At 56.8% G+C, this 24092-nt stretch overlaps 1 protein-coding gene across 3 annotated transcripts in view; it reads right to left on the bottom strand.

The window, feature by feature from the left end:
- The window catches only part of PARVB (parvin beta), a 93022-nt gene that overhangs the window by 20748 nt on the left and 48182 nt on the right, over nucleotides 1-24092 (bottom strand). For 2 of the 3 annotated variants that reach the window (XM_059187215.1, XM_059187213.1), the window contains exons 4-8: nucleotides 12832-12934; nucleotides 7094-7234; nucleotides 5728-5843; nucleotides 2917-2975; nucleotides 29-48 (exon numbers count right to left, since the gene is read on the bottom strand). In XM_059187215.1, the coding sequence (XP_059043198.1) occupies nucleotides 29-48; nucleotides 2917-2975; nucleotides 5728-5843; nucleotides 7094-7234; nucleotides 12832-12934 (439 nt within the window). The remainder of the gene's footprint in view (nucleotides 1-28; nucleotides 49-2916; nucleotides 2976-5727; nucleotides 5844-7093; nucleotides 7235-12831; nucleotides 12935-24092) is intronic. The other variant, XM_059187214.1, reaches the window with a different exon arrangement.

The following is a 24092-nucleotide window of genomic DNA, read 5'->3' as shown; positions in this document are numbered from 1 at the left end:
TGGACCCGCCCGCCCTACAGGTACTTACCGAAGCGACCCATCATCCTCCTGCAAACAAGAACAGAGGGAGAGAGAGCGAGCTGTCAGCGGGCGCTCAGACACAGTGCGGTGAGGTCACGATGGAGGGAACCCCAAAGTCGGAGCCCCAAATTGTCCTGCTGAAGGGCTCTTTACAAAAATGTAAATTCTGTCTTAAAACAGATCCTCCGTCCCTCTCATCACAAACGCCAGGTGCGTGTGTGGGTTTCTAAATGTGAGCACAGGATCAGCAGCAAGTGGCCACCTTGAATCAAACCACCCCTGAAGGCCATTTGGGGGGATTAAATTATGGGAGCAGTGAACAGGAAGAATGGTTCAGCAGATAACAGGTCTTCTGGGGTCGCTGAATGGGAAACTTTGAAGTCCAGGGTGCAGATCACCCAAGGGTCCCACCGTGGTAAGCTGCCCGTTCAGAGAAACACAAAACTCAGGGATCCTAAAGAATCAGAGGCTGGACCCTGATCTAGCAGGTGGAGGCTGAAACCACAAGGCACAGAGGCTAGTCCCTCCATGAGGACTGCGAGGGCCCCGGGCACAGGTCCTCTCCTGCTTGAGCTTCCTGAGAGGCGAGGGGGTCTTCAGATCGTCCCCAAATGCCTCTAGACTCGAGTCTTTAGGCTCCAACTTATTTAACAAATACTTCTTGAGCAGCTACTATGGGCATGCCATGAAAATGCAGAAATAAACAGCCCGCTCCCATGAACCCCATGGCCCTGCCCCATAAGCTCCCATTTCAACACAGTCCACGTGTACCCAAAGTGTCACATACAGGAGATGCTACAGGAACTAAAAGGAAGCCAGCCATTTGTGTTTGGCAAACAGGGAGGGCTTCCTGGAGGAGGGGACCTCAGAACCGGCTCTAGAAAGAGACAGGAAGGAGGCTGAGGCTAGACAGAAGGTGCAGAGGATCTCTGGGGCTGCAGGACGCTGGGCTGCCAGAATGCCAAGGCCAGAAGGAGTGGGAAGGCCAGCAGGCTGATGGGACAGTACTTTGTGGTTTTCGCAGACATCTGATGATTTAGATGCTCCACCCAATGCCCTATGGCCACACAGAGGGGGAGGGATTGGGGAGAGCACGCCCAGAGTCGGGGAGACCAGACAGGAGACTGGCGATCCCTCCCCATCCTGAGTCTGGGGCCACACAGCACTTCCCACAAGCTGCCTGGGCTGGAATCCACATTTCTACAGACACGGCCTTTGTCACCAGCTAGCCTGCTAGCCCCTGTCCCAAACCCCTCCACCTCCCAGTGCCGAGCACAGTGCCCTCATGCTGGTCATTGCTGTGAGCTGTACGGGCCATTCACCACCCTCTACCCACCCCTCACCCCCACTAGCTCCGGTTCCAGAGCTCCTAACTCCCCCAGCTGCCCGCCCTCAGGTCACCAAACCTGGCCACAGTCCCTCCCAGGGCTGCACCCCCACCCCTGCCACAGGCCCAGCTGCCTCTCCCAATGGCAGGCAGTGTGTCTCCACCTCCCTACCCAGGATGATCTTGTGACTTGCTCTGACCCACAGAGTATGAGGACAACGCATGGGGCAGGGGGCCGGAACCCTGAGGGCGCCCTGGGAGGAAGCCCAGGACCCCAAGGACGAGGCACAGGTACAGGGACAGAGGCCTGCCACCCGCCACCACCAAGCACCAGACGAACTGAACAACCTGCCCGGCTTAGCCCAGCCCAGTCCAATCCACAGCGTCATCAGCAGGTAACGGACTGTCGTTTTAAGCTGCTTGGATTTGGAGGGGAGCTTGTAACATAATCATAAGACACGACCCCACTCCTCATTCCCCTCCTCCTGCTCCCAAACAGGCCAGGCTGAACTGAGCACCAGGTCCCTTGCCCCTTGCGCGCCCCTCCCCCACCCCACCCCACCCCCATGGATTTGGAACAGATGTGCTGCCTCTCAGGCCACATGGCAGTGGCTTCCCAATTCACCCGGCAGCTCCCACTCCAGAATGGCCTCCCGTGTCAGCCTGGATCTGTGAAAGACCGGACGTGACACGTCCGGTGACACGGGAATCAATCACTCGGGGGACAGAGCAGGAGCGCTCACCGAGACGATCCATCGTTCATGTTCTGTTTCATCTGAACCAGGTTTGGGGAGAGGCACCAATGCAGTGAATTTTTAAAGATCCTTAACAAGGGGCCGTGGGGGGCTCCTAAAAGCTACCTGCAAAACAGACCATTTGACTGGCTACGTTCAGTAGATTTGAAGCCTTTTAGACGTCTTAGAAGTTGCCGTCCGGCTTTCCCTACGAGACGAGCGACAGTCCACATGCTCTCAAAGGAATTTCTGGGTCAGAAGTATGGCTCTCTCTTCCATGGAGCTGATGCCCGGGCGCACAGATGAGCCGCAACAAGGGGTCCCCTGACCATTCTGAACCCCTTCTCCCCTCACCCAGCCTTCTCGAAGTTCACCTTCTAAAATAAGGAATATACATCCAAAGGCTTCGGAGAAGAACTCCGTCCTCACACGGAAAACTCTGAAGACGCCAGCACACTCACCTTACAAAAGCTCAAGGTTTTAAATTCCCCTTAACCGTTTCCTCCTTGTAGGAGATTCTGAATGGGATCGGCTCTATTTCTGTTTGCTCATCGTTCTTGGTGCTGCTCCAGAAAAGATTTCAGGCCGCCTCGGGAAGTTCTAATTCCCGTGCCGCATGTGGTTTGCCTACTTTTCTATTTGGGAGAATTTCTCATTTAAATACCAAATCAAACTATCTTGCCCTTCCTTGCAAGGGAAAAAAAAAAAAATCCTTGAAGAAGAAGTGCACGCAGGTCCTAAAGCTAGGACAGTGGATCTCATCCCTGGGTCGAGGGACGCGCGCAGAAGTGGGCCCCCCGCGTCCGTGCCGGTCCCCGGCTGGTGTCCACTTACTCCGTTGTCGTGGTCAGCTCCTCCGTGACGTGGCTGGAGTGCAGCAGGCCTTCTCGCTTCTGCAAACCCCAAAATGAACAAATAAACACACCAACACGTGGGCAGGCAGAGGGGACAGGAGGAAGGATATCGCTGGCGTGGTCCTGAGCTGCGTGCAGACCACACTGGACAGCATCCAAGCCATGCCCGCAGGGGCGGACTGCAGGTGACTCCAGGGGGTGACCCTTTTGGTGGCTGGAAACTGTCCCCTCCCCTCCTCCACCCTCTCCCTAGCCTCTCTGCCTTGCTCTGAGAGCAGGCAGCTGGTGGGGGCAGGGGGGTTGTCAGGATTAATACCCTAGCTCCCCGAGGGAACCCGTATGCCGTGCAGCTGGGAGAGGGACGGGGCACGGGGAATCCCCATAACAAGGGGAGCAGCCAGTGTAAGGACAGGCACGCTTGCCTAAGTAGGATGCCTCCCCCACACCGTCCACCCCTGAAGTCATGTCCGTTCTGAACCTCGGAACGTGACCTTGTTTGGAAACACAGTGTTGGCAGATAGAGCTAGTTAAGAGGAAGCCATAAGGCACTAGGGTAGGTCCCAAATCCAACACGACTGGAGCCTTCGTAAGAGAAAACAGCCACAGGCACAGAAGGAAGACTGACAACAGAGCCAGTGCCTGGACAGACGCACCTACAAGACTGGGAACCCAGAAGCTGGAAGGGGAAGGCACGATCCTCCCCTGGAGGCTTTGGAGGGAGCGGGGCCCTGCCAAGTCCTGTGTAGGCCTTCCGGCCTCCCTAACAGTGAGGGAACAGTGTCTGTTATTTTAAACACCCAGGCTGTGGTCTTTTGCAACAGCAGTGCTAGGACACAACACTGTGTGTGACGGAATTCTCCGGAAGCCCGCAGGTGTGAAGAGGCCTGGATGGTGGCAGGGTGGGGGGTTCAGGGATGGGGAGTAGCCTGCATGTCCCCAGACCCCAGGGCAGCTCTCACCAGCCAGCTAATCCAACCACTGTAAGCCCTTACGTGAACCCCTCGAGACACGGGAACTCACTCCCTACCAGGGGGGCCCACCGTGGACACCTCTGGAGATCGGAGCTCCCCAGCCCTTCCAGAACTTGGCCTCCAGGGAAGCCTCGCGGCTGGTTCTTGCTGGTGAAAAGCAGGCACCCTGCAGCGGAGCCCGTCAGCACCCACGGGCTCCCGGAGAGCCGCCAGCGAGGCCAGAGACACTTCGCTCCCTCACGTATCCACACAGCTGTTGGGCACCTACTTGATGCCGGGCCCGGGGCGAGGGAGCAGACACACGAGGCTGAGTATTTCCGTTTTATAACATCATCTCAGATCTCTGGGGGAAATCACTGCAACTCGGAGAAATCAAGGGCTCACCCGCGGCCGCGCGGCCGGGTAGTAACGAAGCCCCGTCCTCACCCCTTCCCTCCTTGGACCTCCACATTCCTTGCATCTCCCATCTCCGACCAGAGAATCGAACACGGAGGGCCAGGCCTTGGGGTCTGGGAGGACGGCTTCTGAGGCCAGAGGCCGGCCAGTTCTCGGGACCTCCGCCCCCCCGATGCATGCCCCTTTGGATGTGGCCCGAAGCATCCTTCCGTAACCCTGGTCAGGCAGGAGGCGCCAGCAAGTGCTTGCCCGCATCAGTAAAACTTTTTGAAAACCCAAAAGATTTTCTTGGACCCAAGCACAGCCTGAAAGGAAATGCCTTAATCACCAAGCCACACAGCGCTCATGGGGCCCCGAGACTGATGGACACGGGTTTGAGAACCACATGCCCATGTGTCCTTGCGAAGCCTTTCCCGGCTGGTAGCCATGGGTGAGCCCCGAGGGCTGGGGCAGCAGAATCGGTCCCCGACCCCATCACCACCATGGACCATAAACCTCCCTCCTTAGGAAGCAAGCAGGGGCCCCACAGCGTGGGGGGTGGAGGGGAGTAACCCTCGCCTGATGCCAAGGGGACATTCCCGCCCCGCAGGGTCCGGGCAGAGCTCTCAGGGTAATGGAGGGGACAGGCGCTTCATAAAACCAGGACCAGCCAGAGCCGCAATTGCAGCCCGCAGAAGGCACAGAGCCGCTAAGGGAAAGAGTGGAGTTGGACATCGCAGTGCATGAACACACAGACATTCGGGTTCCGAGCAAAACCTCATCGGTCTGGCAGGAGAGTGGTGCTTTCGCAAGCAAAGTGTTTTCCCCGTTTGGTGTCCCCGACAGCCAGGGCTCAGGGCCAAGTACACAGTAGGTGCTTCCTATGCATTTACTGGACAAGACCGCAAACACAGAGCTGGGACTGGGTCTGTCCCCTTCAATGCAGGGGACGCGGCAGGAAAGGCTGCTTTGCCCCTGCCAGAAGGACCCCAGCTCCCAGTTACACCTCTCCAAGGGAAGCAAAAGAAACGACCCTAAGAGGGCAATCGCGGGGACTGGAGGAGATAATTCACAGCAGATGCAGAGAAAGCTTTCATCAGGGTATCCATTTCATACCGCTGGTCTCAACCCGCTCCGGTGAGTAATAAGCTCATTCAAGAGAACTGAATTCCAACCACTTGGCTTTGGAGAGAAATGAATGTTCTTTTTAAAAAAATGCTGGAAAATTAAACCTCAACACACTCATTGCCTTTGAATCTGCCTCTCTCCAAATCAGTGCCATTGTTCCGGCTCTGACATGTGTCCCCAAGCCAGGGCAAGACACACATTTTGTCAAGAGGGGAGAACAGAAGGTGGCCACACAGGAGGGAGGGGAGAAAAGCAGCCGTGGGGGGAGTCCACGCGAGAAAAGCATCCGCACACCCACCCCGCCGCCCACTACTCACCCGCACGACCACCACTTGCACAGACACGTGCTCTGGGAGGCGGATCGGGGCCCGGAAGTGCATGGCCAGGGCCACGAGCAGGTGCAGGATGGCCACCAGGTTCTTCCCGTGGATTGCTGGTCGGGGAGGGAAGACAGGAGCTGGTTTAGGTCAGGTTCCACAGGAACCCCGAGCCCAGGTCCAAAAGGCAATAAAGACGCTGCATCCAAACGAGACCGCGGAGGAAAACCACGGTGGGGGGTGGGTGGGCGCGGGGGCCACGGGAAAATGAAGATGACGAATGCCTTGTGCGAGTCTACTTCTCCTGCCTCATTAGCTTTCCTTCCTGTTGACTTGCAGGTGACACGGGCAACCGCTTTCCAAGCACAGCATTTGTAAAAGGGGTCAGCAGGGTTGGGGTGGTGAGGACACAGAGCGGGCAGGAGAGTGAGGTTAGCCCAGGGAAGGGAGCATTTTGTGGAAAATGGGTCATCGTGGCCACTTAGGGGTCACAATAACGTGCATCACCTCCCGGCCACTCAGGCCTCCCTCTGCCCCATCCACGGCCTGCGTGAGGGACAGGAGCACGGGGGGACGGCACTCGGAGCGGGGAGATGGGAACCCCCGCCCAGCCTCGGTCCCTGGCTGCCGTCCCCACACTCCAGCTCTCCAGTCCTCGGACAGGCGCGGTCGTACTCACTCCCACGCAGGCTTACAGCTTCCAAACACCCCAGTCTTCCCCCACGGCGCCCACGACCCTAGAGGCAGGCCTGGGTCTCTGACACGTCCCGATGCCAAGAAACCAGGCGCCATCACCACAGCCTGAGGCTCGTTCCTCCAAAGCCCAGGGGACCCTGGCAGCAGGGAGAGCTTCCCTGCCAGGCCCTGCCTGTCCTACACTGAGGATGGAGTGGGGGGCTCCCGACAAAGAACTTTCTGGCTTTAGTTATTCACCTTCCCGTGTCACGTCTAGGCTGGGAAGACCGTGATGCCTCATACTGGCCGTGCAAGCGCTCCGGGATCTACCCAGAGGCCGGCAGGAACCTCTTCCTGGGGATCGTGCTGTCGGGGCCACTGGTGTATGCGCTTGGCTCCCTTCCAAGAACCCCACAGAGCTTCTCTCTCTTTCCCCTACTTCCTCTGGGAGCCTCCCCTGCCCCACCAGACCAGAAACATCTCTCCTCTCTAAAGCACGGGGGGGGGGGGGGGGGGAGGCAGTGATAGGAGCGAGCTTCCAAGAGCAGGGACACTGGCTTTGGCCCGTCTCACTGCCTTCCAGACAGCAGCTGCACGAACGGGTTTTGAACGTGCAAGCCCAGAGAGGCCACGATGAATGACAGCATGGCAAGCTGTGGGGACAGGCCCGGCGGCCCCCGAGACCACTCACAGTCAACGGTCCACTGGAGCGCCCAGCCGTGGGGCCGCAGCAGGCCGTGCACGGCTTCGAGCACCGTCTGCAGCTTCTGCTTCTGCCCGATCTCGGACTGCGTCACCTCAGCCACGTTCAGCTTGCAGTCCGCCAGCTTTTCTACAACGAGAAGGACAAGAGCAAGACACAGGGGTCAGGAGATGCTGGAGGGTCTCAGGGCCACCAGTGACCCAGCTGCAAGGGGGCCGGCCGCTCCCTCCCCCAGACTGGGGCGAGCAGATCATCACAGCGCTTGGAGCTTTCTAGTCCTTCGTGCTCCTTGGGAAAGTACTCTAGAGCGGGAAAGGGGGTGTGGAGGTCGAGGCCAGAACGGGAGGTGTCCCGCTTAGGAACATTCTAGGCACGTGACATGGGAAATTGACTCGAGGTGCACTTGCGAGGCAGGGAGGGGACCCGCAGGGACTCCGGGGATGGGCCAGAGCAGGACAGGCGGTGCAGTGGGTCCCCTTGTTTCTCTAACAGCAGGACACCGCGGTAAGGACTGCGGATGTTCACAGACACTGCCACGAAGGACTTTATCCCTGAGAGCGAGCCGGGAGCAACCTGGGGGACCCTACAAGAACCGCCCCATCTGCCTGAGATCTAGGACAGACCCCAAGCCCGGCCCAGGGGCAAGCTCCGTCCACACCCCCTCCCCTCGCAGGTCCCCCACCTGCTAAGGGGCAAGGGGGGAAGGGTCTCTACGACCCAGCTGTCCCCCCGACGGGCTGTCACTCCTCAGCAAAGCAACAGCAGCAGCAGAACACGGTGACCTGTTACCTGGGAGGGTGACCGTGCTGCCTGACGCAGAGCCTGACCGGCCGCGAGCCAGGACGTGGCTGCTGGCCGTGGCCCCGACAGGAGGGACAGCATGCCAGCCGTGGAGTCCAGGCCGGGCACGGTGGGGATCCCGTTTTGCAGGTGGCCCCCAGCAAAGCTCTGCGTACGGAGACCCCTCACTCAACATTCTCTCCCTGCGTCCTCCCCTGCCCTCAACAGAACAAGAGTAAACCATGTTAATATTCCCTGCAGGATCATAGTGTAGAGCAACGCCTGCGGGGCTTGGGGCGCCCCTCCCTACCTCCTCCCTTCCTTCCTTAGCTCACAAAAGAGCTATCTGAGCCCCTGTGTGCCAGGCACCGTCCTGGGGCCAGATGCAGCAGACAGGAGGCTCCCCAGCGGGCCGGCAGCCTCACCACCACCACCACATCAGGCTGCCAGTCGCCGCCGCCGCCTCGAGGGCTAGAAGCGAAACAAAGCACCTCCACCAAGGGCGTCCTGCGGGGGCTGTAAGTGGTTGCCGTTTATGTATTTTGATGTCCCTCAGCCTCGGGTAGGTCCCAGCTAGATAAGCCACAGCGGCTCCATACCGTACGGACACCCTCAAAATACACAGCAGGACCCCCAGGTGTGGCAGAGCGGAGCGCAGGGTCCTGGGGAAGGAAGGAGGTTGACAGAGCCGGGAGGTCCCAAAGCCTCGCCTGCTGGGAGATGGGGAGCCCGGCGCGCTCTGCCAGCCCCTCCACCAGGCAACCCTGCAGAACGGCAGCCTGAACGCGGTGGCTGGAGGAGGGCCTGGTAGGGGTCCGGGAACAGAGCCCCACAGACGGGGCGTAAACGATGTCAGCCTGCTCTCAGGACCCTGGAGGTTAGAGACTGGAGACTGGAGGTTAGAGACTGGAGACTGGGGATTAGAGACTGGAGACTGGAGGTTAGAGACTGGGGGTTAGAGACTGGAGACTGGAGGTTAGAGACTAGAGACTGGAGGTTAGAGACTGGAGACTGGGGATTAGAGACTGGAGACTGGGGGTTAGAGACTGGAGACTGGGGATTAGAGACTGGAGACTGGAGGTTAGAGACTGGAGACTAGAGGTTAGAGACTGGAGACTGAGGGTTAGAGACTGGAGACTGGAGGTTAGAGACTGGAGACTGAGGGTTAGAGACTGGAGACTGGGGGTTAGAGACTGGAGACTGGAGGTTAGAGACTGGAGACTGGAGGTTAGAGACTGGAGACTGGGGATTAGAGACTGGGGACTGGAGGTTAGAGACTGGAGACTGGAGGTTAGAGACTGGAGACTGGGGGTTAGAGACTGGAGACTGGAGGTTAGAGACTGGAGACTGGGGATTAGAGACTGGAGACTGGAGGTTAAAGACTGGAGACTGGGGGTTAGAGACTGGAGACTGGAGGTTAGAGACTGGAGACTGGGGATTAGAGACTGGAGACTGGGGCTAGAGACTGGAGACTGGGGGTTAGAGACTGGAGACTGGGGGTTAGCACAGCCGGTCTCCCCCGAGGCCTCTTTCCCCAGGTCCTCACGTACATCTGTGCTTGCTTTCCTCTTCTTAAAAGGACCGCAGCCCTATGGGTTTAGAGGCCACCTTCCAATGACCTCATTTCAACCTAACAACCTTTAGAAAGACCCTGTCTCCAACTACAGTCATACTGCGAGGTTCTAGGGATTACGATTTCAACTTAGAGGACTTCTGGGCAGGGGGACTTCAGGGCGGGGTGGGGGGGGACACAATCCAGCCCAGGACAGGAACTGAGGAGGCTAGTGGTTCGCGGGTGCTGCCCAAGGCCAGTCCTGCTGGATCAGACGGGCTGCCCGTGTCGCCTGCATCACTGCCTAGTGACAGGCTTTGCTGCGGCAGCACCTGCCTTCGGAGCACGGAGAGGGACAGAAGACGCCGGGGGTGGGGGTGGTCCTCAGATGTGGTTGGCAAACGTGCTGCGGCTGAATGCGGGGCCGTGAATATGCCTTGCACAGGGAGGCCTGCCTTTTGCAAGGAGAAGGGAGCTCCGTGAGTTAGAAGCAGGACCCCAGTGGGCCCGGGAGCCCCCCGGGGACACTGGCAGCAGCACCCACCCTCTGCCCGCAAATGGCCTGAAGCCTGCCACGGGGCAGAGTCGGCAGCTGTTTCCAGAGTCTGCGCTGAAGAAGAGGGACCCATCCGGGGTCGTGCTGGGGACTCACACTCCGCCCTCTGTTCTCACTCCCGGCTCCTTGAAACATCCTTCCTCTACCCCTCCCGAGGGAGCACTCCCCGGGGGCCTCCTCCCTCACGGCTGGACCCTCAGACTCCTTCACGGGCTCCTCCTCTTTCTGACCCCTTCCTGACCAGGCAGGGCCCCGGCCGCAGACCTCTCCTCTCCCCGGGTGCACAGAAGTCAGCTTTGGCCTTGGCCCTCGCCACAGTCTCCTTTTTGGCATCGGCTTCTACCTTTGGAGACAGTGACGAGCCCAATGTCTAGTCCACCCGGGTGCGATTCCTGCTAGCCCTGGGCTCGTGGACCACGTGCTCACACGGTCACTGCGGCAACTCGTCAGTAAGCCAGCAGTAAGCCATCGACGAGCAGGCAGCACGCGCCGATTTTCTGTTCAGACCCGAATATTCTCCTCCACGGGTCTCTTCCTCCCGCAGACCAGTGTGCCAACCCCCTTGACATAGGAGTGATTTTAGAATCGCCTGATCAAGTACTCAGGTAAGATACTGACAAGGGACAGAAGGCAGCTGCTCCGACAGAGGCTGCCGAGCAAGGGCCGCTCCCGTGACACTCTGTGGGTAACACAGCCAACGCGGGACGATGGAAAATCACGCAGCTTCACAGCGCGTGTGGAATCTGCCAGAAGAGGAGAGGACCAAAAGGACATGCCTCAAGGGGCAAGACTCCTTACCTGATACCTGCTCTAAAGACCCCCCTGTCACTTGTTGCCTGGTGGGCACCAGCATCGTAGACAGGCAAATTCAGAGCCTGTCCTATGATTGGTGACAGTATCGAGGACCCCCCCTACCCCCCACTCCCCCACTAGAACTCAGGCTCAGGACATGATTTTTTCAAGCAATTGGGTTAACGGAGCCACAGGGGCATGCAAAAGCCTCAGAAGGAAAAAAATCTGAGTGCTATTACTCTGAAGTTTGCTTCTGAAACTGCTAGGAAGAACCTCTCTCTGCCAGGAAGCCAGGCACCTGCTAGAGGGCCCGTTTCCTGACAGCAGCATCACCCACTGCCAACGCTTTGAGTCCAAGGGCCGAAGGGGAGCTCGGTCCTCACCTCAGACAAGGAGGACATCCGGTAACCCGGGCAGCTCCCCCATCGGAAGAATCCTTGCCTCCGGATCCAAAGATGCGTGCACTCCCCTCCCGTCTCTACTGAAGGGGTGGGTCACCGTGTGTGTCCACTGTGATGACCCTGAGGGCACCGTAGCCCCCGACAGGGCTGAGGATGACCCCGGGAATGACTATACCAACAAAACGATCTAAAACACCAGAACTCTGACTGATGCTTCTTTTTTTAAATCCACACATAATCCACGTACAGTGTTAGATCAGTTTCAGGTATACAATGTAACAATTCAATCTGCCATTTTTAATAATAAACAGACGATAGTGATTACCAACCCCAATACTGTTTCAGATTTGGGCTTGTACCTCGGAGAGTCATTCCGAGATGGGGATCCTTGGCTCAGCCAAACCCTGAGAAATTCTTGGCCGTGTGGCATTCGGCCAACTCACAAATCTGGGCCGTCCTCTCTGGGAGAGGCTCCCAGGTTCCACGGTGTGAAGCATCAGCTCTGGGCTGCTGAGCTCTCCACCCTCACCTGGCCGCTGACTGAGCTAGAACAGGCCCCAGTTCCTGCAATACCCACCTCCTCAACCCCCAACCCACCCTCCTCCCAAGGGGCTTCTGGTTCCCCAGCTGCTCAGGGACAAAGCCAGCTGTCACGTCAGCCTCGACGTCAGCTCCAACCTCTAAGATCTCTCCCCCAGGGACTGCACCCACCCAATCTGAGCCACGTCATCTGATACCCAGGCTCCCTGATCTCCCGCGTGATCTCAGCTTCTGCCCCCGAGCCCTCCCTTCTGTACCCAGAAGCCCAGATGACTTTGTAAAACGCTTAGCTCGGATCATGTCACGGCCCTGCTCAAAAGCCCTAGCGGCTTCCAATCACGTGCAATAAAAGCCTTGGTCGACCAGAGCTGGGTGCGACCTGCCTCGTCCCATTTCCCAGCCCTGTCCAGCCCCCATGACCCCTCTCCCCCACCTCCTGCAGGCTCTTCCCACGGGTCTTTAAACACTACACTCTTCCTCACCTCAGAGTCTTGGCCCAGAATGTTCTTTCTGAGACAGATGTCCCCTCCCCAGAGGGCCGCCCCCACCACCAGACCCTCTCCAGCCCATGACCCTCTGGCTTCCTTCCTAGCGTGTGCCACTCTCTTAAAGCACCTGTCTGTGTCCTGTAACATTTCTCCTTACTCCCTCTGCTGAAATCAGGGGCACAGGTGGGCGAGGAGACCCCCATCCCTATTGTTACCACTGCATCTCCAAAGCCCAGACCCAAACCTACCACAAGCTGAATCTTCATCCAGCGGACGAACGACCAACACAAGCACAACTTTTTCCCTCCCGATGTACTTTCAGAGGATGGGCAGAGTAAGGGAATGACATATGGGCCATCACCAATTGCATGTCTTTCAGGGCAAATTGCATCAGGCCATTCCCTCCCCACCCCACCCCCTGCAGGAGGGCTGGCCTGCAGAGGAAGTGGCACCATTCTCGTCCCTTCTCCCTGGCCCCATGGGAACGTTCTGGAACCTGGGCGTGGCCTGCTGCAACGAGGAGCCGCCACCTGGAGCATGGGCTCAGAGCTGCGGCTCCAAGGCTGCCCTGAGGACGAGCAGCCCATGCCCCCTTGCTGGGGATGCCCGAGACTCACCCAAGAGCTTCTGTAGCACCTGCCCGTCGTAAAAGTCCTCCTCCAGCTGCTTCACGATGATTCTCTCCTCCACCAGGACGTCATTGATCCAATCAATGAGAACCTGCGGACAAGGAGCGTCATGGCCTCACTTGCCATGCCAGGCAGACCAGGGCACCGCCAGAGCAGACCCGGGAACTGAGCGCTGCTGGGCACCGAGACGCACCCCGGCACAGCAGCCGAGCAGACAGGAAGGGAAAGACACGGCCTCGGCGGCTGGACTTTGCGTGGGATTTCATGAGGGGACGGGTGGAGGGCTGCCACCGCCGTGACCCTGGGCATCCTCCTGGTGGGAGCTCGGGTGGACGGGGATGCTCTCAGGAAAAGGAAATGAGGATTCCTGTGCCCGGCGGCTTGGAGGAAGGCGTAACATGCGTGACAGCAGCACTGACCCTCGCGGCCCGAGGCACGACAGGTGGCCCATTCGACATCCGTCCATCCCTCCCCTCCCACAGGATCTGCACCAGAGCAGCTCCCGTCACCCTGAGCCTAAAGCCCTGGAGAGAAGGCTGTCCCAGACGGCCCGTGATTGACAGCTCTGAGCCCCTCTTCCTTTTAACAGCTTTCCTGAGATAGAATTCACATCCTACACCATCCACCCTTTGAAAGTGTGCAATTCGGGGGTTTGTAGTCTTCATGGACTCGTGCGCCCATCACCACAATCAACTGAGAACAACGTCATTGCCCCCAAAAGAAACCCACGGCCCGTAGCAGGCCCTCCGAGCCCTCCTGCCAACCACTCCACTCTTGCTCTCCGTCTGTGCATCCATCTATTCTGACCTTTCGTATAAATGCACTTTCATGCCAATGGGATTCCCTATAAATTTCGTATCAATTGTATTTTATGTAATACGGGAGATTCTGCGTCTGGCTTCTCTCGCTAGGCACAATGTTTTCAGAGCTCACATGCTCCGAAACCAGGGTCAGAACTTATTCCCTCCCGTGGCAGAATGACACCCCGGCACACGGATCTGTCACGTCTCGTGGGTCCACTCGTCCTAGCTGAGGGCTTCTGCACTGGCGCCACTTTTCGTGGCGTTGGGGAGTCCTGCTGCCCAGAACGTGGGCGTCCCGGTTTCCATGAGAACACACGCTCGCTTCTCTAGGCCAGCCTCCCGCTGGGGACTTTTTTCAACAAAGTTTCCACTCTCCTCCTGGCGACCAACGACCAACGTATCATAAGAGATGACAGCTTCCGCTGTGAAGAGATCTATGGAGAAACAGGATTCCATTCGGCCAATCCCACTTCAGCCACTAAAGCAAACGGACGCCTGAACAGACTCAATCAAAAACAGAACAGGATCTTCCTTGTGCTGGCAAAACTAATAAAACTACCTAATTGGTCTCAATGACCTTTTGGAACTGGGACGTTATGGCCCCTCTCGAAGACGAACAAAAGGGCACAAGTCTAGAATATGGAGTTCTCTGTCACCCTCTGAAACAGATGTAGCCTGCAAAACAGGCCACAAAGTAAATTTCTGTGAAGCATCTTCTGTTTTCCCACTAACTCAAAAATGTTAAATCAGACACACAATCCCATGAAGAATGGAAGGGAAGAGAAACGCAGGTCTGGAGGAAGGAAGAAAGAGGTGAGCAGCTCTGCGGCCTTCTGGTTTCGACAAAGCCATCCGAAAGGTCAGCAAACAAGCCAGCGACAGTTCTCCCACACCGTCCCCCGCCTGCTCCCTCCTGCTCCCTCCCCAGGGCCAGCTGCCTGGGTTGGGAGCCTGGCCGGGGGTCTGGAAGCCAGAGCTCACCCCCCTCCCGCCTTCCAGCACCTTCCTCCACGGACGCCATGCTTGTCCAGCTTCTTTCCTCCTCTCCGCCCTCCCTTCCAGTTCCCCTGGGGAGTCTTCCGTGACCTCTGCGGCCATGTCTCTGAGGCTTCGCCCTGCACAACTCTTCCTCTTGCTCTCCACTCTCTTCCAAGGCCAGCTCATGCCTTCCCGCAACTTCCAACACAGTCCCCAATCAGAAACCCCTAACCATGCAGCCTCACCTCCATGATCCTGCTGTTCAGGCATCCCTAAAAGCATCTCTGAAAGAATTCACCTCCCTCCAAACCTGCCCCTTTTCTAGGAAAGAAACAGAACACCATCCACCAGCGCCTGGACTTTACCCCTCACCCCACTTCTGCCCACCTCAAACCTGGGCCCACTTTTCACCCTCTCCTCTTCACCGACCTTGACTAAACCACCTCCCTGAACCAAGGCACTTCCAACTGAACATCTGGCCTCCTTGTTGGTATTCTCAAAAACCCCAGGTTCCTCTCTGCCTCAGGACCTTTGCACGTGCCATTCCTTCCAGCCTGAACACATCTCCCTCCCCCACTCCCTGGCCAGCTCACACTCATCTCTCAGGTCTCAAAAGTCCCTATCAATCTCTGACCACCCTGTCCCATCCAGGCCACGAGCCCCATCACCCCCTCAGCACAGCCAAGCATCGTTTCCCTGACCCTGTTCACATTTATGTCATGATCTCCCCCACTGGACCCAAAGCTCTCTGCAGGTGGGAGCTATAGCACCAGTGGTTCCATCCCCACCACTCAGGGCTTACTGCCTGCCAGAAGCAGCCACCAAGTTGACTAACCAACCTACTGAGCATCCACTACGTGCAACATTCTGGGTATAAACAAGACAAACAGGACCTCTGTTCTGACATTCGAATCCGACATGAAGAGAGACACAAATACACACACTTGCAGACCGATCCACGTTAGAGAGAAAAGAAGGCAGCGTAGAGTGGAGAAGGCTGATGCAGACACCCAGCTAGGCAGTGAAGGTCAAACGCCAAGAGTGACCGGCCATGTTGACGGCAGGTGCCCTGACCTGATACGATGGGATGAGAAGGGCACCGTACCTCTCTGGGGTTCCTCCTGAACCCATGACCCCACTCTAATCCAGAGGAAAACACCAGACAAATTCCCAGAGAGGGACATTCTCCAAAGTTCCAGGTCAGCACTCGTCAAAATGGACAAGGTCATCATACACACGGAAAGTCTAAGAAGCTGCCGGAGCCCAGAGGCGCTGAGGAGACACGATGATGAACTGTCATACGGGATCCCGGATGGGGTCCTGGACCGGAAAAAGGACAGTGGGAAAAAGAACGAAGGAAATCTGAATAAAATGTGGACTTTGGTTAATGTGTTGTATTAACTAAATACAGCAACGTAGTAATACTGAACAATGTGCCACGCTACCAGAGGATGTTACTAAGAGGGGAAATCAGGTGTGGATTTACGGGAGCTCCCTGTACTCTCTCTCACTACTTTTCTATAAATTTATAACTTGTTTAGAAAATAAAGTCTATTAAAAAAATAAGGCAGCGTTTGGAGATGGGGGGGTACAGTGGCCATCGGGGACCAGGAGGCCAGGGGACTTCCTGGAGGAGGTGATCTGAGCAGAGATACACCCAGACACAGTGGAGGGCGTGAGCAGGGCAGGAGCGAGGGTCAGAGGCGAGCCTGGGAATGGGCAGGCGAAGCAGGGTGCAGGACTGGGAGCGGGAGAGAGACAGGGAGCGGCTGGGCGGTGCGTGGGACATCGCCAGCCTGTCGAGGTCTCGGGAATGGTGTGAGGTCAAGAGGAAGACCCGTGCCATGGGCCGGCGGCCAATGAAGGGGAGAGCAAATAGAGGGAGACAGTCCAAGGAGGGAGAGAAAGTTCTAGAAGCAGCTGGGAGCATCTGGGGCTGGGGGGACGTCTGCCCCCTCTGACCCCGGCATCCACAGAGGTAGGCAGAGACCCTCTAAGCCATCCAGGCCCCATCACCCACCCTCCCAGGACCCCGGTACCACGGCTGCCAGCTGTCCCAGGAAGACCAGCCCCGTCCCTTTGTCTCCACATGGCCACCAGCAACCTGCTCCCGGCAGGATCCCGTATTCCCCCAGGGCTCTACCGTGGTCCTTTTATCAGCAAGTTCACAGCAATCACAGGCACCAAGTGACAGTGTTCCACTCACCAGCTGTTACCGAGCACCTGCCTCCTGTCCTGCGGTGGGGGGCAAAGGTGTCCCCGACCTCCGGGAGCCGACACTCCAGCTGGGAGTTGGGCAGAGAAGAATGGGGAGCACGAGCGGAGCGGCGGCAAATCGAGGCCACGGAGGCGCAGAGCTCTGCCCCGACGTCTCAGGGGAGGGGGTGCATTCGGAAGGCGAACCCACGGCAGGCAGGGCAGGAGGGCCGGGTGCCCCCCAGGAGCCAAGCCAGAGCCGCACGGCCTCCCTCGGGGACCTGCCGGTCCAGGGCACAATTTCACAGACCACGCTTTCTCCAGACAGAGGGGGGGATGCTTCCTTCGCCCCTGAGACCAAGAGACCTGGAATGACCCCCACTGTGGCCCTCTAAGGCTGACCCACTGCCCGGACCCTGAGCCCACTCCCCCAGCCACAGAGCTGAGACCCCTGTGTCTACGCACCCCCCCCCACACACACACACACCATCCCGGGGCCTGTTCTGGCCACCTGATGAGATTTACTGATGTGGATTTTTTGCAAAGCGTGTCGTTTACACTTAAGAGATAAAAATGAGTGCCAGGGACGGCACCTGCTACCTTAGCCTCCCCACAGCACCCAGCAAAGCCCCGAGCCATAAAGGGTCATAAATGCCAGGTAAGTGACTACTAATGTTTCTTATGTTGTCTATACTTTTTGGTTACCACCTTTAAAACGATTTTGTAGGCAGAATTTTCAAAGATCCCCCTAAGATCCCAGCCTGCTGTGTACAGGTCCCTATCAACCCTGGGACTGTGAAGACGATAGTCCGCACCCCATGGTGTGGCGATTATAGGGTCCAGCTGACCTCAAGAAAGAAAGGGCATCCAGGTGGGCCTGACCTAGCACATGAGCCCTCTGAATCTGCATCTAGAGATCAGAGACCACAGGCAGAGAGAGGGGGAGCACAGGGGAGAGCCTCTGCGCTGGCTCCAAAGGCAGCAGGGCCCACCTGAGAGGAGAGGACTGTAGGGGCAGAGAGCTGACTCCTCCCCAGAGCCTCCAGAAAAGAATTCAGCCCGGTGTCACCCAGAGCAGAGAACCCAGCCACACCTCTAACCTGCTCAACTATGCCCTAATCAACAGCTGTTGCTTTAAGCAGATGAGCTGATACTTAGTTACGCATCAATAGAACACTAAAACAAAAGGCATTCGCTCCGCTCAAGCATCAGCCTCATAAGCAAGCACCACTACCACCGCCTACAAAACCCAGTGTGCTGCATGTGCAGGCAGGGACCCTAGACCCACGCTTGAGGCCCAGAACCACCCACCCCGAGTTCTAGCCATGGGACCTGGAGCCATTTAACATCTCTGGTCCTCGAAATCTTCGTTAAAAAGGCCAAACAATGCCTACCCCTGTGTGTGCTGCATGACCCAGCAATTCCAGTTCCAGATGTTTCTGCCAAGGTACTAATCCAAAAGGGCCCCTAGACATTTACTAACTCTGGAATGACTCCAATTTTTGTGTAGCAAAAGCTATATACACAGAAGACAAAGCCTGAAGGGACACAAATCAAGGAAAATTACCACTGCCTTCTGTTTGATTTTTGTCTTCTGGGTTTTCAGCAGTCTCTGCTGCGCTGGTAGCTGGAAAAAGTAATAACAAATACCCTTTTTAAAAAATCACTATCCAGATGGCATCTTTGCAGAAATTGACAAGCAGATCCGAAAACGCATATGGAAATCCAAGGGCTCCCAAATAGCCAAAACAACCTCAAAGAAGACGAAAAAAGTTGGAGAACTCACACTTCCTGATTTCAAACCAAACCAAAAAGGTGTGGTAATAAAGCTGCGTGGCGCTGGCGTAAGGACAGACACAGAGACCAAGAGAATCCAATGGAGAGGCCACCGACAGTCCTCCCGCTATAGTCTACCGAGAGCCATAACGATGCTAATTCATCGGTGCTGGGACAACTGGGTGTCCACATGCAAAAGAATACACCACACACAAAAATCAAAACCAACTCGAAATGGGTCAAAGACCTCAGTCTAAAAATGAACACTATAGAAGTCTTAGAGAGCAGAGTAAACCTTCATGAGCTTGGATTAAGGAAGATTTCTTAGCTATGACACCTAAAGCACAAATACAAAAGAAAAAACTGCTAAACCGAATTAAAACTAAAAGCTTTTGTCCTTCAAAAGATACCAGCAAAGGAGTGCGTGCACGGCTCAGCTAAGCGTCTGCCTTCGGCTCAGGTCCGATCCCAGAGTCCTGGGGTCGAGCCCCTCATCGGGCTCCCTGCTCAGCGGGGAGTCTGCTTCTCCCTCTCCTTCTTCTCCTACCTTCCCCACCGGCTTATGCACTCCCTCTCTCTCAAATAGATGAATAAAATCTTTAAAAAAAAAAAAAAAGATACGTGCAAGAAAGTAAAAAGATAGCCCACAGAATGGGAAAGAATCTTGCAAAATCCTCTGAGAAAGGGTCTGTATCTACAATGAGTAAAGTACTCTTACAACTCAAAAATAAAAAGACAGCCAATTTTAAAATGCACAGAAGATCTGGAGAGACTTTTCTCCAAAGAAGCACACGCATGCCCAACACACGAAATGATGGTCAACATCACTAACCATTAGGCAAATGCAAATCAAAGCCCTGGTGAGATACCATTTCCTACCAACGAGGGGAGCTCTATTAAAAACACAACAACAGAAAGTGTTGGCAAGGATGTGGAGGAACTGGAATGTTTCCCACGTTGCTGACAGCATGGAAAATGGTGCCCTTGGCAGAACAGTGGTAGTTTCTCTGACGGTTAAACACAGAATCATCACCTGACCCAACCATCCCACTCCCAGGCATGCGCCAAAAGAGAATACCGAAAACACGTGTCCACGCAAAATCTCGTACCCGGATGTTCAAAATATCCACTGCTCAAAACAGCCAAAAGGCAGAAGCAACCCAAAGTCCATCAACAGATGAAGAGGTAAACACAGTGTGGTCAAGCCACGCAGGGGAATATTACTCGGCCATAAAAAGGAATAAAGGTCTGACATCTGTTACAACATGGATGAAACTTACAAACGTGAAATTAGCCAGTCACCAAAGTCCACATACCGTATGGTTCTCCTTATAGGAATCATTCAGAATCGGCAAGTCTAGGGAGACAGGATAATTCCACGGAGATGGAGCAGCTGCCGGCACAGGGAGTGGGAAGGAATAGAGACCAACTGTTGATGGGGGTGGGGTTTCTTTCAGGAGTGATGAAAACCTTCTTAAATTGATTGAGGCAACAGTTGCATGACTCGGGGAGGAGACAGTCCCCCTGCGGATACCAGCTCAGTAAAGCGGTTATTTGATTCATCTCTGGAAGGTAGGTGTTCCCACCTGCTCCTGCAGGGCCGTCTGAGGACTCATGAGGCGGCCCAGCTCTAGACGGGTACCATGATCTACACAGGTGTTAGTGCAACCGTCCCTGGAGCTCTCGGCATGTCCAAAACTCCTTTCTGATCACTCCGTATAACCAGCAGCACCCAGTACAGGCCAGACATGGCCCTCAGCGTGGGAGATACAAACATGACCTCGTCTCTGCCCCACGTGGAGCTGTTGAGGCATCACAGCGGCTTGCTGGGAAGCGCATGTGCGGGAAGGGAATATACACATAGGAGGACTGAGGAGCCAGGCCCATCTCGTCCTACCTCGGCTACTAGAAAGAGCTGGTCCCCACCCTGTGGGGAGTCAACACCCAGCCACCTCTCTGATCTGATCTCTGACCACTGTCCTCCTGCCACACTGCCCTCCTCACTCATCCTTATACACGCTGGGTACATGCATACCACAGGACCTTTGCACTTGCTCTTGCCTTCGCAGTGATATTCTTGCCCTACGTATCAACAGCAGCTCTCTGTTCAAATGCCACCTCCCTGACCATGGCGCCTAGAACAGGGGGAGAGAAAGCCACCCTGCTTCTTGTTTGGGGCTCCTTCAAAGCACTCCTGGCCTTCGGGCCAAACATTCATTCCCCAAATCTGTCTCCTCAGCTGGCCTGTCGGCCTCCATTTTGCTCAGTGACATATCTCCAGTGGCTATGCTTGGGACACACAGACGCACAGAAGGTGTTCAAGCCACCTACAACATTGCTCACAGACCCGGGCTGGTCTCTTGGGCACACAGACACCCGGCGCCAGAGGCTGCCTCGCCCGGAGCTCAGTCCCGCTGGCAAATACACAAGAGACACCGCTTCTGCTACGAAGACAAGGAATCTTAAAAAAACCCCATCCGGTCGCTGACCTGATCGACCCCAGAACAGGACTCAAAGGGATGCAGATCCCATTCCCCACAACAGGCCACAGGAGTCAGCTCTGGGAAGCAAAAGGGACGGGGCACCCAATTCCACTGCCACCCCTGGGGGAGAGGCAATCTCGTCACCAGACACCCCGAAGCACCGCCATCCTCCTCACCCGCTCGCCCGTCTTAATCCCGTTTCTCGCAAGGCTTTTTCAAGATAGTACCAATCATTATTTCCTGGACGTACTCATTTGCAAAGCCCAAATCCTGCCGGCAAACGTCTAGGACCTACATTGACGATGCCCTCGGCTCGTGTTTTTCACAGGCTTGCCTTAAGCAGAATAAAAAAATTACTTGTCCTCTCATTCCCCCGAAGGATAATCAGGATCTGCGGCCTGTCTCCCCCAAAGCTATGACAGTTACGTTTTCATCACTTCCAAACAGGCTCGCCGGCTGCTTCCTCCACGGACGCGAGCCGGGGCGCAGCAGGAGGGGGACCGGCCCCAGCCGGGTGCCAACGCGGGGACGCTGCGCCGGGGCATCTCCACGCGGCTCGGCTCCAACACACCGCCCTCCGCCCAGGGCATCATTTTTTCTGCAACTGATTCCCTTCACGGGGACACAGGAAGGAAGAAATCAACTGCACAGCCAGGAAGAGTCTCGTCCAATAAACTGGGAAATGAGATGTGAAATCTGCTCACAGGGAGGACGGTGCACCCGGGTTAACGACATGGTCCGCTCACCTGGGCCCAGCGTGCTTCTGAGCGCGCCGGCCTTCTTCCTCTGGCTTTGGTTCTGGAAGACAGGAGGCCTGCCACGCCGTCTTTTGAGGATCATTAAAACCATCAACTTTCTCATCCATACACTGCAACCCACCCGGAGCTGCACGAGCTGCTCTGACTTGGGTGGTCCAGGAAGCTTCTGGAGGATGCTAGAGAAAAGGCCCGTGGCCCACAACGCCAGTGGGGAGGGTGCTGCAGAAGGTCTTCTAGGCTCTAGAACCCGCAGGACGCTCACACCCACGGCCCAGTCCCCACATCAGACCTGCCTCTGCCCCTCTGCCCACGGTACCCCGGCCACACTCGAGCTCCGAGCTCCGCACCTGCCATGGCGCTCGTGCTTTTCCCACTTCCGTCAGGGCCCGGATTTGAATCAAGGAAGCCAGATTCTAAGCACACCTCACCCCTTCACCCCTTAACGCCACGGGAGGCACAACAGATCCTTGGAGAGAATTTCTGAATGAACGGTCTCATTCATAATGCCTGGTGTGGCCTGAGCCAAGGTGCTTTTTTCCTGGGAAGCAGAGGGCAGCTGGCAATATTGTAAACGGTGACAGTCCTGCGGCAGCGGGGTCACGGGGCGAAGTCTACAGAGGGAGACAGGACGGGGGGCTGAGACAAGAGGGGGAAAGAGCAGATGACCGGGAACAGAGCAAGAAAACAAGGGCGCTGACCGCGCTGCTTCAGAGATGGCCCCCTCGCGTGCCAAGACTGGGACGTGGCCAGTGTTAACTGATCTCACCCGTGACCAGCTCAGCCGGTGTGTGGCCCACGCTCCCACTGAAAACACCCTTTGGGAGCAGAATCCCTACAAAGAACCAGCAGCAGCGTGGACAAGCAGAGTCCACGGTGCAGAGAGCGGGTCTGAAAAGCAGTCAGAACCATGCAGGTCACGTGCATGGAGGTGTTTTGCTGGAACCACCAAGACTGGCCATTCACAGTCCCCTTTCTCAAGGCGGGGGGGGTTTCCTGGGATCCCCTGTGTCAGCACCGAATTCACAAGGGCCCCAAACCTTGCCCCGGCTCCCAGAGCCCCTTTCCCAAGATTCCAACTCTGCAGGTCTGGGGTGAGCCAAAAAGACCTGCTCTGTCCCCCAGCCATTCTGACGCACTCACTCCTCTTCCTGCGGCTGGGACCTGTGCGGGACCCTGCGGAGTCAGCTGGGAGCGAAATCTAACACCCAGGCCTGGGAAGTCAGGGAGAGAAAACCAGTCAGGGCACCGAGGTGGGATGTCTCCAGAGGGGATATCAGGAGAAGAGGGACAGGTGGAACAGCATTCTCCATGCTGGCGGCCACAAGAGCACGGGCCAGGTGCAGACCCTAACCTTGCCCGGAGTACAGGCTGGCCTGTGCCTCAGGGCCCCCGGAGCGTCCTGCTGGAGCGGTTGCATGACAGCCTGGAGCTGGCCAAAAAGGACTAACCTGGCTTAGGCTGGGGCTCTGGGTCACGCTCTGCTCGTCACAGGGGAGGGCAGGAGACAGGCTGGTCCCCAGGGCAGTCAGTCATGCCTACCGGGTGGCAGCCCAGCAAAACACTCCGGACATGAGGCTCGGGGACCTTCCCTGGCCAGCGATGCTCAGGGAACGCTGTCATATCACTGTCGGTAAGTGACGCCGTCCACGATGCCACCAGAAGACATTTGGAAATGCCACATTGAGTGCCCTCCTGGGCCTGCCCTGGGTTCCCCCTCCCCCAGCTGATTTTCACCTGTGTCCTTTCACTGGGATGAACCCTAACAGCGAGTGCCGCAGCATTCGGTGCCTTTTGCGAGTCTGTCTGGTGTCAAACCCACAGGCCGATTTGGGGACCCAAATTTGTAACTCATGTCAGAAGTGAGGGTAGGGCTTGGGGGCCGGCCTCTGGCACCTCACACCTGGGTGGGCACAGGCTCCACGATGAGCCGAAAGGGGAGGCAGAAAGTGACGCGGGCTGGGCTCCCCCACCCCAGGGCACAGGTCACTGTGACCTGGGGAGTGGCTATGCCCCCCGCAAGGAGAAGCTGGTGCTGTCGGCAGCAGACGCTGATTCAGGGGCACGCCCGGGGCCCCCTAGCCAGTAACCCACGCACAAGGCAAACACGAGGGAACCAGGGGCAGCCCAAGCCCAGCCCCGGCATCCTAGGAGCCAACGCCCACCCACTCTAGTCGGTGAGAACTAGTACCTCCCGCACACCCTCCATCCCACCAGCACAGCGACTAACAATCCCCAGCCGGCCAACCTGCCACCAC

Source organism: Mustela lutreola, chromosome 8 (genome assembly GCF_030435805.1).
Source record: "Mustela lutreola isolate mMusLut2 chromosome 8, mMusLut2.pri, whole genome shotgun sequence".
Classification (NCBI taxonomy): Eukaryota; Metazoa; Chordata; class Mammalia; order Carnivora; family Mustelidae; genus Mustela; species Mustela lutreola.
The sequence above is the reverse complement of the archived record's forward strand: the minus strand, read 5'-3'. Positions and strand labels throughout refer to the sequence as shown.